Source organism: Ceratotherium simum, chromosome X (assembly GCF_057802395.1).
Source record: "Ceratotherium simum simum isolate JZ-2026a chromosome X, ASM5780239v1, whole genome shotgun sequence".
Lineage (NCBI taxonomy): Eukaryota > Metazoa > Chordata > Mammalia > Perissodactyla > Rhinocerotidae > Ceratotherium > Ceratotherium simum.
In genome coordinates, this window is record NC_141940.1 from 38985850 (window position 1) to 39005357 (window position 19508).

A 19508-nucleotide genomic window follows, 5' to 3' on the forward strand; every position below is an offset into this window, starting at 1 on the left:
CAGAACAACTCAGGTTCTTTAAAAGAAAAAAAAACAGTGTGGAGCAATTGGATATTTGGATAGAAAAAAATTAACCTTGACTTTTACCTCACAACCATAAAAATATTTTTATTCAAGAAAGATCATAAGCTAAAAATAAAAGCTTAAACATTAAAGTTATATAAAAGATTAGAATAATATTTCCATAAATTTGAGTAGGCAGATATTTCTTGAATAGGACAAAAAAGCACTAACCATGAAAGAATATTGATAAATTGGACTTTATTAAAATTAACAGCTTTTGTTCATCACACAACAGCATTAAGAGAGTGAAAGGCAAATTTGAGACAGGAAGAACATATGTCTGACAAAGGACTCATATTCAGAATATATAAAGAACTGCTCTAAATCAATAAGAATAAAGGAAAACAACCCAATAAAATATGAGCAAAAAAACTTGGAGCAGGCACTTCAAAAAGATGCTAACCAAATGGTCAATAAGTATATGAAAAGGTTAATATTGTCATTCATTAGAAAAAAGTAAATTAAAATTTCAGTGAGATACTTCTATATACCCACCAGAATAACTAAAATTAAAAAGATTGACAATACCAAGTGAGATGAGGATATGGGCAACTGGACATTTCACGAAGCAAAGTACTAACCACTATACAATCATGGCAAGCCACCAGGAGCCACCCATGGACTTTTCATACATTGCAGGTATGATTATAATTCATAAAACCACTTTGGAAACCTAGCACCATCTATTAAAGTTAAATGTACACCTACCCTATGATTCAGTAATTCTCCTACAACGTTTTTGTCTAAGAGAAATGAGTACATATGTCCACCAAAAGACATATCAAAGAACGTTAATAGCATCTTTTTTCTTAGTAGTCCCAAACTGGAAACAACCCAAAAGTCCATCAACAGGAAAATGGGTAATTGATTATGGTGTATTTCTTCAATGGAATATTACAGAGCAATGATAAAACTACTGACACATACAACAAGATAAATAAATCTTACAGACATAATGATGGGTGGAAGAAGCCAGACATAAGGATATATACTGTATGAATCCATTTATACGAATTTCAAAAACAGGCAAACTTAATTGATTGTGATAGAAGTCATAGTAGTGATTACCGGGGGGGGGGAGGGGTTCATTGTGAAGGGGCATGGGTAAACTTTATGGGGTCAGGGAACTATTTTATATCTTCATATGCATGGTGGGTACATGGATATATACATGTGTAAAAAGTCATCTATAGTCTTGCACACTTTACTGTATCTATGTTATACTTCAATAAAAAGGTTAAGGAATAGATAACCAGAGGCCCACTCTATCTATGCTCCTGTGCACCCCAAAAAAACAAACAAAAATTAAATACAAGCATAAACAGAACAGGTACTATAAAATCTAATGCAGGCTACCTACTTGACTATAGTACTAAGTCCCTCTGCTTGCATGACTCATTCCTTGTCATTTGAATGAACTATATGATTGTTCTACCAACAGCCTCCCACTGTGTGCCTGAGTACAACTTTTAAGAGAATCAGCAGCAGGCTATGGGTTGGCAGTGTACTTTATCACCTACAAAAATAGTAAGGCCTCTTAAGTGACTTGTGGCCAGCAGTCAAAGATTGAAAAGTGCTCTACCAAATAGTCTCTCTGCCCACAGGATGTTGTCCTGCTGAGTTGGTAATACTCATTCTCATTTTATACAAAAAAAAATTGGGACAAAGAAAAGTTAAAGAGCTAGTTCAAGATTGTGTTGCTAGTCAGTATCTAATTGAGAAATAGAATAGGAGTCTGCCAAATAAGAAGTTACTCTGTGATATGGACTAGAGTAGATAAGAAAGGAGAGAAGGAAGCATTTAAGAAAAGTAATATTACCAGGGAATCCAGGAAGACCTGGTTGTCCTTTTGCTCCAGGAGTCCCTGGTAATCCGGGCAAACCAGTATCTCCCAGAGAACCTTTGATACCAGGGTTGCCTGGGTATCCAGGAAGACCAGGTTCACCCTAAAAACATGAAGAAAAAGACAAAACTAAAGTCTCTACATGACTTAGATTGTATAACAACATAACATTATTTATCGAGCTTTTACTGTCTGCCAGGCACTCTGCTAAGTGCTTTGCATAAATTGCTTCATTTAATCATCACAACAGCTCTTTGAGTTAGACTTTATCATCTCCACTTATAAATGAGAAAACTGAATCTTGGAGAACTCAAATGGGTAAGGTCTCTAGTAAGTGGTAGAACTGGGATCTGAACCAAGGTCTGTCAGACTCCAGAGCTCATGCTATTCCCACAATATGTAGATGCATTATTCTCACTAATCCTTAAAGACCCTATAAGAAAGATACTATTATTATCCCTATTTTACAGTGATGCAGCAGGTAAGTGGTAGATCTGGATTTGTATTCAGATAGTCTGATTTCAGAACCTGTGATCGTCATCCCTAGTATGCTACAATGAAATTTATTGCTTATAATAAGTATGTCAAACAATAGCTACAGTAGGTTCTACTGCAAAAGGTAAATTTCATTGTAACATGAGGAAGTCTATCAATTCTTCAGTGGATATCTCAAACCTCATTTCCTCAATGAAGCCTCCCAGGACAAAGAGAGCTTATTCTAAGAATTTAGGGTAGGTTCCTATTCTGTCATGTCTATAATGGTTTCACATATGCATGTCTTGACTCTTCAAATACACTGAAAATTTCTTTGGGGTCAGAGACAATTCATATATAACCATTTTTTCTCAATGAACATTTGCATTATGTTTGTTTCTAATAGAGCCTTAGAAGAATTCATACCCACTTTCACAATTAAAACAAGTTTTTCCCAATAACAATGAGAATATATGCCGTAACTCTAAATCTACCACAGTGTTCACTGCTCTGCTCATGAGGATCATGACCTCTCAAACAAAGTGCTAGTGCTCAACATCACCTACTGAATACCTCCTTCTTCATTTAGTGCTTATTCTTGTCTAGGTGAATAAGATCATCTATTTGTGACTCAAGCATTTCAGCATTACGGTAAAAGCTTTTTAAACTAATGCTTTTTCTCCTTACATCCCATTTTTTAAAAAACAATTAAGAATCTTGGGCTGGGAATATATGTATTTTTGTCTGAACCCTATAAATCAAACATTTAGCACATTTTTATACACATAATAGGTATACAATTAAATTTTGGATTGAATTGGTTCCATCTTATGTATTTACACAGAAAACCTTTGAATAAACCATCATGATTCTTTTTGTTATTCATGAACAAATGACATTTATATGCCAAAATAGTAAACAAGAAGAAAATTCCAGTACTCTGCTAATGGTAAACCTGAAAGGCAGTAGATAAACACCTAATTATTTATGATAAAGTATGTTAAATTCTACAAATAACCTCAATCTATAATTTCAACCAGCACTTGTTCCCTGTTCTTCTCACTACCCTATGGCCTTCCGCCTTCAAACCAAGTAAATTGTAAAAATAAATAAATAAATATTCACTAGGGCTTCTGAAAAGGACTAAAATTTGCTAGTTTGAGTCTTATCTAAGCTTTTATTATTAATACACTTGTAAAGAAAACAATAACCTTCAAAAAAGGTAAGCAAGAAGAGATAAAAAAGAAGAGAGCACTCAGAAAATCAACAAACTGGCCAGGAATCCTGTCAATCACTGTGAGAAAGGAAAATTCTAGTCTATTGACACTTCTAGCAAAACTAGACATGACTTTAATACACTTAAACCACAAATATCTACATTTGTTCTAATGACAAGCTTTGATATGGTTCTTTTTTTAAATTTAGATATAGTTGATTATATTATATTGTATTGTATTATATTGTATTGTATTGTATTATATTATATTATATTATATTATATTATATTATATTATATTAGTTTCTGGTGTACAACATAATTATTTGATATTTGTATATATTGTGAAATGATCACCACAGTAAGTCTTGTTAACATCCATCACTATACACAGTTACAAAACTTTTTGTTCTTGTAACGAAAATTTTAAGATTTATTCTCTTAGCAACTTTCAAGTATTATTAACTATAGTATTATTAATTATAGTCACCATGCTGTACATTACATCCCCATGACTTATTCATTTTATAGCTGGAAGTTTGTACTTTTTAACCCTCTTCACTCATTTCGCCCACTCCTCATCTGTCACCCATCTCTGGAAACCACCAATCTGTTCTCGGTATCCATGAGTTTTTTTTTTTTTTTAATTTTGCTTATTTTTTTTAGATTCCATATATAAGTGAGATCATATGGTATTTGTCTTTCTCTTACTTATTTCACTTAGTATAATGTCCTCAAGGTCCATCCATGTTGCTGCAAAAGGCAAGATTTCATGCTTTTTTATGGCTTTATAATATTCCATTGTGCATATATGTGACAATTTTGTTATCCGTTCATCCATTGATGGACACAGGTTGCTTCCATATTTTGGCTATTTTAAATAATGCTGCAGCGAACATGGTAGTGCATATATCTTTTCAAATTAGTGTTTTCATTTTCTTCAGATAAATACCCAGAAGTGGAATTGCTGGATCATATGGTAGTTCTATTTTTAACTTTTTGAGGAACCTCCATATGGCTTTCCATAGTGGCTGCACCAATTTACATTCCCACTAACAGTGCACAAGGGTTCCCTTTTCTCCACACCTTCACCAACACTTGTTATTTCTTGTCTTTTTCATAATACCCATTCTAACAGGTGTGAAGTGATATCTCATTGTGGTTCTGATTTGCGTTTCCTTGATGATTAGTGATGTTAAGCACCTTTTGATGGGCCTGTTGGCCATCTGTATGTCTTCTTTGGAAAAAATGTCTATTCAGATCCTCTGTTTTTCACTCACATTGTTTTTTTGCTATTGAGTTGCACATGTTCTTGATATATTTTGGATATTAATTCCCTCTCAGATACAAGATTTGCAAATATTTTCTCCCATTCAGTAGGTTGCCTTTTCATTTTGTTGGTTTCATTTGCTGTGCAAAAGCTTTTTAGTTTGATATAGTCCCATTTGTCTATTTTTGCGTCTGTTGCCTTTGCTTTGGTGTCAAATCAAAAAATTCATCACCAAGACTGATGTCAGGTGTGTTCACCTGCGTTTTCTTCTGGGAGTTTTATGGTTTCAGGTCTTATGATCAAATCTTTGATTTATTTTGAGTTAACTTTTGTGTATAGTATAAGATAGTGGTCGAGTTTCATTCTTTTGCATGTGGCTGTCCCATTTTCCTAGCACCATTTATTGAAGAGACCATCCTTTCCCCGTTGTATATTCTGGGCTCCTTTGTCATAAATTAATTGATATTATATATGTGCGTTTATTTCTCAACTCTCTATTCTGTTCCATTGATCTATGTGTCTGTTTTTATGCCAATACCACATTGTTGTGATTACTACAGCTTTGTAATATATTGTTTGAAATCAGGGAGTGTGATGCCTCCAGTTTTGTTCTTCTTTCTCATGATTGCTTTGGCTATTCAGGATCTTTTATGGTTCCATAAAAATTTTAGTATTGTTTGTTCTATTTCTGTGAATAATGCCATTGAAATTATTATAGGGATTGCACTGAATCTGTAGATTGCTTTGGGTAGTAAGAACATTTTAACAATGTTAATTCTTCTAATTCATGAGCATGGAATATCTTTCCATTTGCTTGTGTCTTCTTACATTTCTTTTATCATTGTCTTGTACTTTTCAGTATACAGGTTTTTCACCTCCTTGGTTTAATTGATTCCTAGGTATTTTATTCTTTTTGATGCAATTGTAAATGAAATTGTTTTCTTAATTTCTCTTTCTGCTAGTTTATTAGTGTATAGAAACAATTGATTTTTTAATATTGATTTTGTATCCTGCAACTTTACTGAATTTGTTTATTAGGTTTTGGTGGAGTCTTTAGAGTTTTCCATATACAATATTATGTCATCTGCAAATAGTGACAGTTTTACTTCTTCCTTTCCTATTTGGATGCCTTTTATTTCTTTTTCTTGCCTAATTGCTCCAGCTAGGATTTCCAATACCATGTTGAATAAAAGTAGTGAGTGAGCATCCTTGTCTTATTCCTGATCTTAGAGAAAAGGCTTTCAGTGTTTCACCATTGAGTATGATGTTAGCTGTGGGCTTGTCATATATGGACTTTATCATGTTAAAATAGTTCCCGCTATACCCTCTTTGTTGAGATTTTTTTATCATATATGGATGTTGAATTTTGTCCAATTTTGTCAAAATCTATTGAGATGATCATATGATTTTTATTCTTCATTTTGTTAATGTGGTGTACCACACTGATTGATTTGCAGATGTTGAAACATTCTTGCATCCCTGGAATAAATCCCACTTGATCATGGTGTATGATCCTTTCAATGTATTGTTGAGTTTGGTTTGCTAATATTTTATTGAGGATTTTTGCATCTATGTTCATCAGGAATATTGACCTGTAATTTTCTTTTCTTGTGGCATTCTTGTCTGGTTTTGGTATCAGGGTAGTGCTGGCCTTGTAAAATGAGTTTGGAAGTGTTCCTTCTTCTTCTATTTTTTGAAGAGCTTGAGAAGGATTGGTATTAATTCTTCTTTAAATGTTTGGTAGAATTCACCAGCAAAGCTATCTGGTCCTGGATTTTTGTTTGTTGGGAGCTTTGATATAATTCTGAAAATGGAATGTATCATCCCTAATGAGCCAAATTTAATACTGTGAAACTACCTAACAAATATAGTAACAATGGAAGACTAGAATGCTTTTTAACAAGCCTGAAACTAGAACTGCATCCAAGATCAATGTGTTGTATAACATGCAGTCCATGTAGAAAAAGGATTCACTTTGATATCTTTTTTGCTGTTAAAATCAAATTGGTAATTTAAAATTATTTGGATCATAGTCATTCTGTACTATCTCTTAGTTATAGCATCTTCTCTTCCATTCATGCTATAACCACAGACCCAGAATAAAATATCAGACTTGCCTCACTTTACAGAATGCAAGACATCAAAGTTGGTGAGAAAGCTAATCCTATTTGTTATTGCAGTCCTCTGTAAAATTGAAGAAGCATTGCCACTAGAAAAAAACAGGAAAACAAGTTGAAAATATTTGGTGAGAAAGGGTAAAAACCGTACCCTGCTTTATGGCAAGAACAATACGACAACAGTTGTTCAATCAGTTGGAAGTTGTGGTTGCCACATAATTGTTAAAATTTTTTTACAGCTCTACTTATATTTGGAGAGTAAAGATGCCATGAACAAAGCCATACATAGGTTATGAAATATTAACAAGGAAAATTAAAGAGTGGATGCAGAGATACTCTTATTTAACCTTTTAATAAATGATATAGAAAAGTGAGTATACAATAAGATCTTCAAGTTTGCATGCTACTTAGCTCTTCCAGATAGTGAAATTTTTTAGGTAACAGGGACAAATTGATAAATAATGTCTCAAAGCGGCCAGGTCAAAAAACAGCACATGAGATTCAGTGAGTATGTGTAAGGTGATGAACATAGAGAAAAATACTATGAACTAAGTTTATAAGATAATGGGGCTCTATGGTATCCTTTACCACCCAAGGAAGAAATAATAGCAAATTGTTCCAAATGTCAGCCCAATGTAGCCAAAAGTGGTAATAAAATGGTAGGTGCAGTTCTAGGAACTATGCAACACAAAATTAATTAAAATGTGTTCAAAATTAAGTGTGAGGAAAAGAATAACACCCATTTGTTCATCAAATCTCACTGTGGTTTTGATTTGTATTTCCTTAATGATTAGTGAGGTTGAGCATCACTTCATGTGCTTATTGGCAATTTGTATATCTTTTTTGGAGAAAGATCTATGCAAGCCCTTTGCCTATTATTGAAGTGGATTGTTAGTTTTTTGTTGTTGACTTGCATGAGTTCTTTATATATTCTTGAAATTAATCCCTTACCAGATAAATGATTTGCAAATATTTTTTCCCATTCCTTGGGTTGCCTTTTCACTCTGTTGATAGCGTCCTTGAATGCACAGAAGATTTCACTTTTTATGTAGTCTAATTTATCTATGTTTTCTTTTGTTGCCTGTGCTTTTGGTATCATATCCAAGAAATCATTGCCAAATCCTGTCATGAAGCTTTCACCTCATGTTTTCTTCTAAGAGTCTTATAGTTTTAGATCTTATGTTTAGGACTTTAATCCATTTTGAGTTAATTTTTACATATGGTGTAAGGAAAGGGTCTAATTCCATTATTTTGCATACAGGCATACAGTTTTCCAAACACCATTTGTTGAAGAGACTATCCTTTGTCCATTGAGTGGTCTTGGCACCCTTGTCGAAGATCATTTGACCATATATGTGAGGGTTCATTTCTGGGCTCTCTTTTCTATTCTATTGGACTATTTGTCTGTCTTTATGCCAGTACCACACTGTTTTCATTGCTATATCTTCATAGCATAGTTTGGAATCAGGAAGTGTAATTTCTACAGCTTTGTTCTTCTTTTTCAAAATTGTTTTAGCTGTTTGGGATCCCTTAAGATTTCATATGAATTTTAGGATACATTTTTCTATTTTTCAAAAAAAATGCCATTAGGATTTTGATAGGAATTGTGTTGAATCTGTAGATTGCTTTGGGTAGTATGAACACCTTAACAACATGAAATCTTCTGATCCATGAACATAGGGTGTCTTTCCACTTATTTGTCTTCTTTAATTTATTTAAACAATGTTTTGTAGTTTTCAGAGTACAAGTCTTCCATCTCCTTGGTTAAGTTTATTCTTAAGTATTTTATTCTTTTTGATGCTATTGTAAATGAAATTATTTTCTTAATTTCCTTTTAGGATTGTTCATTGTTAATATACAGAAATGTAACTGATTTTGGCATCTTGAGTTTTTATCCTGCAACTTTGCTGAATTTGTTTATTAGTTTTTAACTAATTAGTTTTTTGTGTGGAATCTCTAGCATTTTCTGCATACAGGTTATGTCATCTGTGAACACAGATAATTTTACTTTTTCCATTCTAATTTTGATGCATTTTATTTCTTTTTCTTGCCTAATTGCTCTGGCTAGGACTTCCAGTACTATGTTTAACAGAAGTGACTAAAATGTGCATCCTTATTTTGGTCCTGATCTTAGAGGATAAGACTTCAGTCTTTTACCATTAAGTATGATATTAGCTGTGGGTTTTTCAATTATGGCTTTCATTATGTTCAGGTAGTTTCCTTCTATTACTAGTTTGTTGAGTGTTTCTTTTTTTTATCATAACTGAGTGTTGAATTTTGTTAAATGCTTTTTCTGCTTTAATTTTGATGATCATGTGGGTTTTTCCTTTTATTCTGTTAATGTGATGTATTACATTAATGATTTTTGTATGTTGAACCATCCCTGCATTCCAGGAATAAATCTCACTCGATCATGGTGTACAATCATTTTACTATGCTGTTGAATATGGTGTACTAGTATTTTGTTGAGATTTTTTACATCAATATACATAAGTGATATTAGTTGGTAGTTTTCTTTTCTTATAGTGTCTTTGTCTGGCTTTGGAATCAGGGTAATTCTGGCATCATAGAATGAGTTTGGAAGTGTTCCCTCCGCTTCAATTTTTAGGAAGAGCTTGAGAACAATTGGTGTTAATTCTTCTTTAAATGTTTGGTAGACTTCAACAGTGAAGCCATCTGGTCCTGGGCTTTTCTTATTGCGAAGTCCTTTATTATTGGTTCAATCTGTGTAGTGGCTAATAGGTCTATTCAGAAAATCTATGCTTTATAATTCAGTCTTGGTAAATTGTGTGTTTTTAGGAATTTGTCCATTTCAAAGTTATTCAATTTGTGGTTTACACTTGTTTCATAGTACTCTCTTATAATCCTTTTTCTTCTATAAAATTGGTGATAATGTCCCCTCTTTCTTTTCTAATTCTAGCTATTTGCGTTTTCTCTCTTTTTCTCTTAACTAGGCTGACTAAAGGTTTTTCAGTTTTGTTGATCTTTCTGAAGAACTAACTCTTGGTTTTATTGATTTCCTCTATTGTTTTTCCATTCTCTATTTTATTTGTATCTGCTCTAATCTTCATTATTTCCTTCCTTCTGCCAGCTTTGGGTTTAGTTTGTTCTTTTTCCAGCTCTTGAAGCCATAAAATTAAATTGTTGATTTAGGATCTTTCTTCTTTAATGTAAGCACTTACACTATAAATTTCTCTCTTAACATTGCTTTTTCTGCATCCTATAAGTTTTGGTGTGTTGTGTTTTCATTTTCATTTGTCTCAAGGTATTTTCTAATTTACCTTGTGGTTTCATCTTTGTCCCACTGGTTGTTTAAGACTGTGTTGTTTAATTTCCACATATTTGTGAACTTTCCAGTTTTCCTTTTGCTGTTGATTTCTAGTTTTCATTCTATTATGATTGGAAAAGATACTTTGTATGATTTCAATCTTTTAAAATTTATTAAAACTTGTTTTGTGGCCTAACATATGATACATTCTGGTGAATGTCCCATGTGCATTTGAAAAAAATGTATACTCCGCTGTTGTGGGATGGAATGCTCTGTATATGTCTGTTAGATCCAATTGCCTTTATTCATTTTAAAAATTGCTTTATTTGCTTTCTTATTGAATTATGAGTTCTTTATATACTCTGGGTACAAATATCATATCTGATATATGATTTGCAAATATTTTCTCCCTCTTTGTGGGTTATCTTTTCACTTTTTTTTTTGTGGGGAAGATCAGCCCTGAGCTAACATCCATGCCAATCCTTCTCTTTTTGCTAAGGAAGACTGGCCTTGGGCTAACATCCATGCCCATCTTCCTCCACTTTATATGGGACGCCGCCAGAGCATGGTCTGACAAGCGGTGCGTCAGTGTGCACCCGGGATCCGAACCTGGGCCGCCAGCATCAGAGCACGCACACTTAACCACTACACCACGGGGCCAGCCCCTCTTTTCACTTTCTTGATGTTATCAACTGCAGCACAAAATTTTTTAAATTTTAATACAGTCCAATTTATTTTGGCTTTGGTTGTTTGTGTTCCTTGTGTCATATCTAAGAAATTATTAACCTAAGTCAAGGTCATGAAGATTTAGCCATGTTTTCTTCTAAGATTTTCATAGTTTTAGTTTGTATTTTTATGTCAAGGATCCACTTTGAGTTAATTTTTGTGTATGATATGAGGTAGGGAGTGCAAATTCATTCTTTTGCATATAGATATCCTCTCGTTCCAGCATCATTTGCTGAGAAGATTTTTCTTTCCTCTTTTAATTTTCTTAGCAGCTTTGTTGAAAATTGATTGACCAAAAATGTATGGGTTTATTTCTGGACCCTAATCTATTCAATTGATCCTTATATCTATCTTATGCCAGTATTACACAGTCTGGATTATTGTAGTTTTACAGTAAGTTTTGAAATCTAGAAGGGTGAGTCCTCCAAATCCACTCTTTTATTTTCAAGATTGTTTTGACTATTCTGGGTCCCATGAATTTCCATATGAATTTTAGGATCTGCTTGTCAATTTCAGCAGAAAAGCCATCTTTTATAAGGATTGCTTTGAATCTGTAGTATGATTAGATTTCAAGAAGGATTAATGGTGATTAGAAACATTATGCCATAGTAAAAGAATGCTACAGATTCATATATTTCCACAGTCATTAAATTTAAGAGTAGTAGAAAGCTTAGACACCATCTAGTCCAGCCCTCTCATTCCAGCGATAAATACTATGTATAGAGTGCTTTATAATTTACAAAGTGTTTTTTTAAATCTAATTGAAGCCCCACACTAACTCTGTGCAATAGGTAGGATAACAATTCTTTCTATTTTATTGACAAAGTAATGAAGATACAAAAGAGTTAAGCGACTTACAAGGTCATGTAGACAGAATCAGGACTCAAACTTCTGCCTACTGATTCCCTGTCCAGGGTTTTCACTATAATATATTAATTATGATTTTGACTAACAAAGACACTCTCTCATAAACTGTGTCATTTGTAAAACAAACTACTCATCTGACCCTTTACCACTTTCTTTATTTCTTAACAACTCACTAATTGTAGAATTTTTTCTTATGCTTGACATCTCCCAATCACGCTATTATGTTTCCTGAAACTTACTCTACTCTCTCTTTATAATACAGGCACTCTTCGTATGGGACTATAAAAATGAAAATTCAAGCTGAAACCATGTAAAGAGATCTTAATAATCAGTGGGAAAAATATGATTGTTCCGTGACCTTTAAAATGTTTTTCTCAAAATATTACAATCCCTCTTCGTGTCAGTTATACATATATAGAGAAAAGTCATATGTTGATAAGTTCACCTTCACTAACTTCCTTGGCTGCACGTCTAAAGTCTCTCAAATAGTGGCAGTGTCAACATTCCTATGGTTGGGTATTTCATTTATAACTCCATTTACATTAGATATAAATTTCACTTCCAATGTTATCACTTTTCATTTTTTTGCTGCACTTTCATCTTTGTTGGTCAATTTTACCTATTGATTGTCCATTTTTGTTAAATTTCACATTGGTTTACCAAGGAGACAAACAGGCAACACAACTACACGTTTTGCTATCAGTGCATAAAGCAAATAACAGACTCACAGTGACTAATAATCACTGACAAAATTTGAATGAAGTGAAATGATTGTGCACTGATCATGATGCATGGCTGTTATTTACACAGTGATTTATGGATTGAAGAGCTAATATACTATGGTAACTTAAATTTGAATCGTGTTGTTGCGGACTGATGCTAATAAATTAAATTGTGGTAATAAGTTTGTGAATATCAGTACCGTGCAAAGCAAGGACTGCCTGTGCCTACGAGAACTGAGCTACAAAGTCTTATTTTTGCAATGGGTCACCATTCTAAGATAAAATAACATCATCTGAAAAGAACAACAGGATACTTCAAATACATAATTTCCTTGATTTATCAGCTCTGCAAGTATCCAAATTTAGTGTAGAATTTGCTTATACTTCTAGAATGCATAGAAAAACTAAAAGTTAGCCTCTTGCTTGAAAAGTTGAATATACTGTGGACATTTACCAATTGAGACACTTTTTTCTGCTGCCATCTATTATAATTTCAGAGCTGAATTACTATGGTAATTTTGGTTCCATTATATAACTTTACTCAGTACAGGAAAAATATGTATGAACAAATTTAGAAATTTTTTTTTTTGGTGAGGAAGTTGGCCCTGAGCTAACATCTACTGCCAATCATCCTCTTTTTGCTGAGGAAGATTGGCTCTGAGCTAACATCTGTGCCCATTTTCCTCTATTTTGTATGTGGGATGCTGCTACAGCATGGTTTGATGAGTGGTGCATTGGTCCACACCCGGGATTTGAACCTGTGAACCCCGGGCCGCCGAAGTGGAGCGTGCGAACTTAACCACTATGCCACCGGGCCAGCCCCTGGAAATTTTTTAAAATAGAATTTCAAATCAATGAGTTAAGAATGAAGTTTGTAACAAATGGGGTTGGGTTATCTGGATATTTATTTGGCAAAAAAATAAAGTTAGTTTCTAACCTCACACAGCATACAGAAAAAGTCAGAGGGATTAAAGATGTAAATATAAAGACAAAATCGTGAAAGTACTGGAAGAAAATATATAGGTCTATTTATACAATCTTAGGATATAGAAGTCTTCATAACAATCAGAAAACTATGCTGCTGATCTTTCTCACCAAATCTGCTTCTCCAAAAATCTTTCCTATCTCAGTATGTAGCAACTCCATTCTTCTAGTTGCTAAGAATAAAAACTTTAGAAGTCATCCTTGATATCTCTCTTTCTCTCATATTCCATTAAGAAAATCTTGCTGGCTTTAACTGGAAAATATATTCAGATTTGACTGTTTCTTATCACTTTCACTGCCACCACCCTGATACAAGCCATCAACATCTCTAATCTGTATTATTTACAGATTACAACTGTATTACAACTGGTCTCACTGTTTTCATCCTTATTCCTTTACGATCTATTTCCAAAACAGGATCTGTGATTTTTTTTTTAATTAAAGTACTATCATGTTACTCCTTCCATCACTCCTCCTTTCACTCAGGAGTAAAAGCCATAGATAATCTATCCCCCATTACCAATCTGATCTCATCTCCTACTTAGTTTCACCTCACTAACTCTGCTTAATCTACACTAGCTTTGTTGATGTTCCTCAAACATGTCAGGTGTGCTCCCACCTCAGGGTCTTTGAATGACTCACTCCCTCACTGCATGAGGTCACTTGATCAATTGTTATCAGAAAAGCTTTCCCTTACTACCTTAATTCAAAGTGTAATAATTCTCAGCAATTCCTATGCCCAAACCTCACTTTACTTTTGCCATACCTTCTAACATATTATAAACTTATTTATTTTGTTTATTGACTAGATGTAAGTTCCATGCAGGCAGTGAGTTTGTTTCACTCATGTTCTATCTTCAGCACCTAAAACAGTACCTGGCACATTGTACATACTCAATAGATATTTTGTGAATGAATGAAAGAGTACAAAATTCACCTATGTAAAAATTTTAAACTTCTACATGATGAAATGCACAGTAAAGAATGTTATAAGACAAGCAACTGACCAGGAGAAAATATTTGCAACATACATAATAGACAATGGATACATCTTTGCTATTTATAAAGAAGTACTTCTGTAAATCAATAGGAAATACATAACCAAATTCCCTCTTAAAAATGAGCTAAAGACACGTGATGTCAGCAACATGGCAGAGCAAGCTGTTCCCTTTGTCTCTCCCCCTCTGATTTACAGCTAAATGGACATTCATTGACCAATGGAAGATACCCACATAGCACAGCAGCATGCAGCTGTACATCTGAAGGTGGATGGATTGGATCCCCAGGAAACAGTGGAGATAAGTGAGCACAAACTTCTTCCTCCCCAGCAGCAGGGAGCCAGATTGCAGAGCCTTACACCGCAGCCAGCATGACCCTATCAGGAGGCAGTGGTAGCCCAGCCTGTGCACAATTGCTATCCTGGCCTACGGAAGCACCCACTGTGCCTCAGCGGCCCCACCAGTGGGAACACTACCCACCAAGAGGCTGCGGCTCAGCCCCATAAAGGATCCCCTGCTCACAAGGCACAGCATCCCTTGCACCTGTAAGAGGAGGGAGGGGCAACCCAGTGCATGTGTGAATGCTATCCCAGCCTGTGGGAGAACATACCATGCCACAGTGGCCCCACCAGTGGGTACGCTCCCCACCGAGTGGCCATGGCCCAGCCCCCATGAGGGCAACCCACCCACCAAGCACAGAAGCTGGTGTGACTGTAAGAGGAGGCAGAGGTAGCCCAGCATGCATGTGAATGCCTTCAGAGGGGTAGCCCGGCCTGTGGGAGCAGAGCAGCTCACCCAAACCACAAGCAAGCACAGTGCTGGCCTGCACCTGCACAACCTGCCCACTGAGGAGAGAGGCACAGAGACTCACCCCCATAAGAGAGACCCATGTAGTGGCTGTTGCAAGCCCATGCAAATGCAGAGCAGCCGCACAACTTTCAGCAGACGGGGTGGGATCAGAAACACAGCTCCTCCTTCCCCTCAATGGGGGCAGGTGGAATCTGCAACCTGATAGTACCACAAACGGGTTGGCAAAGGTTCACTTCATCAAACTCCATGAAAAATCACAGTAACACTTCAGCGCAGACAGAAAATGACAAGTTTCCAGAAACCAATCCTGAAGTCACAGAAATTTACAACCTAAATGAGAGAAAATTCAAAACAGTTGTCAAAAAGAAACTCAATGAGTCAGAAGAAAACTCAGAAAGACAGTTCAACAAGCTCAGGAATAAAATTAATGAGCAGAAGGAATACTTCACCAGAGATTGAAACTATAAAAAAAAAACCAGAAATTCTGAATATGCAGAACACAATTAATGAGATAAAAACTAATCTATAATCCTTAAAAACTATAGCTGACGTTATGGAGGACAGAATTACTGATTCAGAGGATGGAAATGCTTCAGATAGAGGAAAAGAGAGAACTAAGACTTTAAAAAAATGAAGAAATTCTTCAAGAAATATCCAACTCAATTAGGAAAAGCAACATAAGGATTACAGGTATTTCAGAAGGATAAGAGAGGAAGAGAGGAGCAGAGAGCATGCTCAAAGAAATAATAGCTGAGAACTTCCCAAATCTGGGGAAGGAACTAGACTTACAAGTATATGAAGCCAATAGAACTCCTAATTACATCAGTGCAAAAAGACATTCTCCAAGGCACATAATAGTAAAACTGGCAAGAGTCAATGACAAAGAAAAAATATTAAGGGCAGCAAGGCAGAAGAAAATAAGCTACAATGGAATCCTTATCAGGCTTTCAGTGGATTTCTCAGGAGAAACCTTACAGGCTAAGACAAAATGGAATGATATATTCAAAATATTGAAAGACAAAAACTTTCAGCCAAGAATATTCTATCCAGTGAAACTATCCTTCAGATATGATGGAGAAATAAAAGCTTTCCCAGATAAACAAAAGAAGAGCGAATTCATCACCACTAGACCTCCCTTACAAGAATTGATGAAGGAAGCTCTCATACCTGGAACAAAAAGGCAAAAGCTTACAAAGCTTTGAGCAAGGAGATAAATAGAGAGACAAAATTAGAAAATTGCAGCTCTCTATCAGCACAGGTTAGCAAACACTTAATTATAACATTAAAGATAAAGGGAAGGAAAGCATCAAAAATCATTATAAACACTTCATTTTAGTCACAAACACACAACACAAAACAGAATAATTTGTGACAACAATAACTCAGAAGGGGAAAAGGAGAGGGATGGAGCCTGCTTAGGCCAATGGGGACAAGAAGCTATCAGAAAATGGACTATCTCATCTATGAGATCTTTTATACAAACGTCATGGTAACCACTAAACAAAAAATCAGAGCAGAGCCCCAACTCATAAATAAACAGAAAACTGAGAAAACTATCACAGAAAACCACCAAACTGAAATGGAAGTCAGAAATACAAGGAAAAAGAAACAATGGAAATATAGAACAACAAGAAAACAAAAGATAAAATGGCAGTATTAAGCCCTCATATATCAATAATCACTCTAAACGTAAATGGATTGAACTCACCAATCAAAAGACACAGAGTGGTTGGATGGATTAAAAAACAAGACCCAACAATATGCTGCCTCCAGGAAACACATCTTAGTTCTAAAGACAAACATAGGCTCAGAGTGAAGGGATGGAAGACAATACTGCAAGCAAATGGCAAAAAAAAAGAAAGCAGGTGTTGTCATACTTATATCAGACAAAGTAGACTTCAAGATAAAAAAGACCATGAGAGACAAAGAGGGGCAGTATATAATGATAGAAGGGACATTCCACCAAGAAGACATAACACTCATGAATATATATGCACCTAATACAGGAACACCAAGGAAATATAAAGCAAGTATTAACAGACCTAAAGGGAGAAATTAACAGGCAGACAATAATAGTAGGGGACCTCAACACCCTACTTACACCAATGGATAGAACATCCAGAGAGAAAGTCAACCATGAAATAGTGGAATTAAATAAAACACTAGATCAAACGGATTTAATACATATATATAGAACAGTCCATCTAAAACCAGCAGAATACACATTCTTTTTAAGTGCCCATGGAACATTCTCAAAGACAGACCATATATTGGGAAACAAGGGAAGCCTCAGTAAATTTAAGAAGATTGAAATCATATTAAGCATCTTTTCCGACCACAATGCTATGAAACTAGAAATCAATTAAAAGAAAAAAGCTGGGAAAGTAGCAAATATGTAGAGACTAAACAACATGCTACTGAACAACCATTGAAGAAATGAAGACATCAAAGGAGAAATAAAAAATACCTGGAGACAAATGAAAATGAAAACACAACATAAAAGCAGTTCTAGGAGAGAAATTTATAGCAATACAGGCCCACCTCAACAAACAAGAAAAATCTCAAATAAGTAACCTTAAACTACACCTAACAGAACTAGGAAAAGAGGAACAAACAAAGCCCAAAGCCAGCAGAAGGAGGGAGATAATAAAAATTAGATCAGAAAGAAATGAAATTGAGACTAAAAAAACAGTAGAAAGGATCAATGAAACTAAGAGCTTCTTCTTTGAGAAGATAAACAAAATTGACAAACCCTTAGCAAAACTCACTAAGAGAAAGAGAGAGAAAGCTCAAATAAATAAAATTAGAAATGAAAGAGGAGAATTTACAACGGATACTGTAGAAATACAAAAGATTATAAGAGAATACTATGAAAAACTATATGCTGACAAATTGGATAACCTAGAAGAAATTGATTAATTCTTAGGCTCATTCAACCTCTCGAAACTGAATCAGGAAGAAATAGAGAGGGGCCAGCCTGGTGGTGTAGTGGTTAAGTTCACATGCTGTGCTTCAGTGGCCCAGGGTTCATGGGTTCAGATCCCAAGTACGGACTTACACACCACTCACAAAGCCATGCTGTGGCAGCGTCCCACATACAAAACAATAAAGGAAGATTGGCACAGATGTTAGCTCAGGGTTTCTTCCTCAAGCAAAAAGGGGAAGATTGGCAACAGATGTTAGCTGAGGGCCAATCTTCCTCATCAAAAAAAAAGAAGAAGAAATAGAGAATCTGAATAGAACAATCACAACTAAAGAGATTGAAACTAATCAAAAACCTCCCAAAAAACAAAAGTCCAGGACCAGATGGCTTCTCTGGAGTATTCTACCAAACATTCAGAGAAGAAACTATTCCAAAAAATTGAAGAAGGCAGAATGCTTCCTAACTCATTCTATGAGACCAACATCACCCTGATACCAAACCTAGACAAGGATGACACAAAGAAGGAAAATTACCAGCCAATATCACTGATGCACATAGATGCAAAAATCCTAAACAAAATATTGGCAAACTGAATACAGCAACACATTAAAAGGATCCTACACCATGATCAAGTGGGATTTATATCAGGGACACAGGAATGGTTCAACATCCCCAAATCAATCAATATGATACACCACATTAACAAAATGAGGTATAAAACCACATGATCAGGGCCGGCCCCATGGCTTAGGGGTTAAGTGTGCGCACTCTGCTGCTGGTGGCCCGGGTTCAGATCCCGGGTGCGCACCGACGCACCACTTCTCTGGCCATGCTGAGGCCGCGTCCCACATACAGCAACTAGAAGAATGTGCAGCTATGACATACAACTATCTACTGGGGCTTTGGGGGGAAAATCAATCAATAAATAAAAATTATAAAAAAAAAAAACACATGATCATCTCAATAGAAGTAGAGAAAGCATTTGACAAGATCCAACATCCACTGATGATAACAACTCTCAATGAAATGGGTATAAAAGGAAAGTATCTCAACATAATAAAGGCCATATATGACAAACCCACAGCCAACATCATACTCAATGGGGAAAAACTGAAAGCCCTCCCTCTGAGAACAGGAACAAGACAAGAGAGCCCACTCTCGCCACTTCTATTCAACATAGTACTGGCGGTTTTAGCCAGGACAATTAGGCAAGAGAAAGAAATAAAA

The 19508-nt window shown here is 35.2% G+C and overlaps 1 protein-coding gene across 1 annotated transcript in view; it reads right to left on the minus strand.

The window, feature by feature from the left end:
• COL4A5 (collagen type IV alpha 5 chain) overlaps positions 1-19508 on the minus strand; it is a 228084-nt gene that overhangs the window by 28667 nt on the left and 179909 nt on the right. Inside the window, exon 37 of the mRNA XM_004440476.3 lies at positions 1883-2009. Within this exon, the coding sequence (XP_004440533.1) occupies positions 1883-2009 (127 nt within the window). The remainder of the gene's footprint in view (positions 1-1882; positions 2010-19508) is intronic.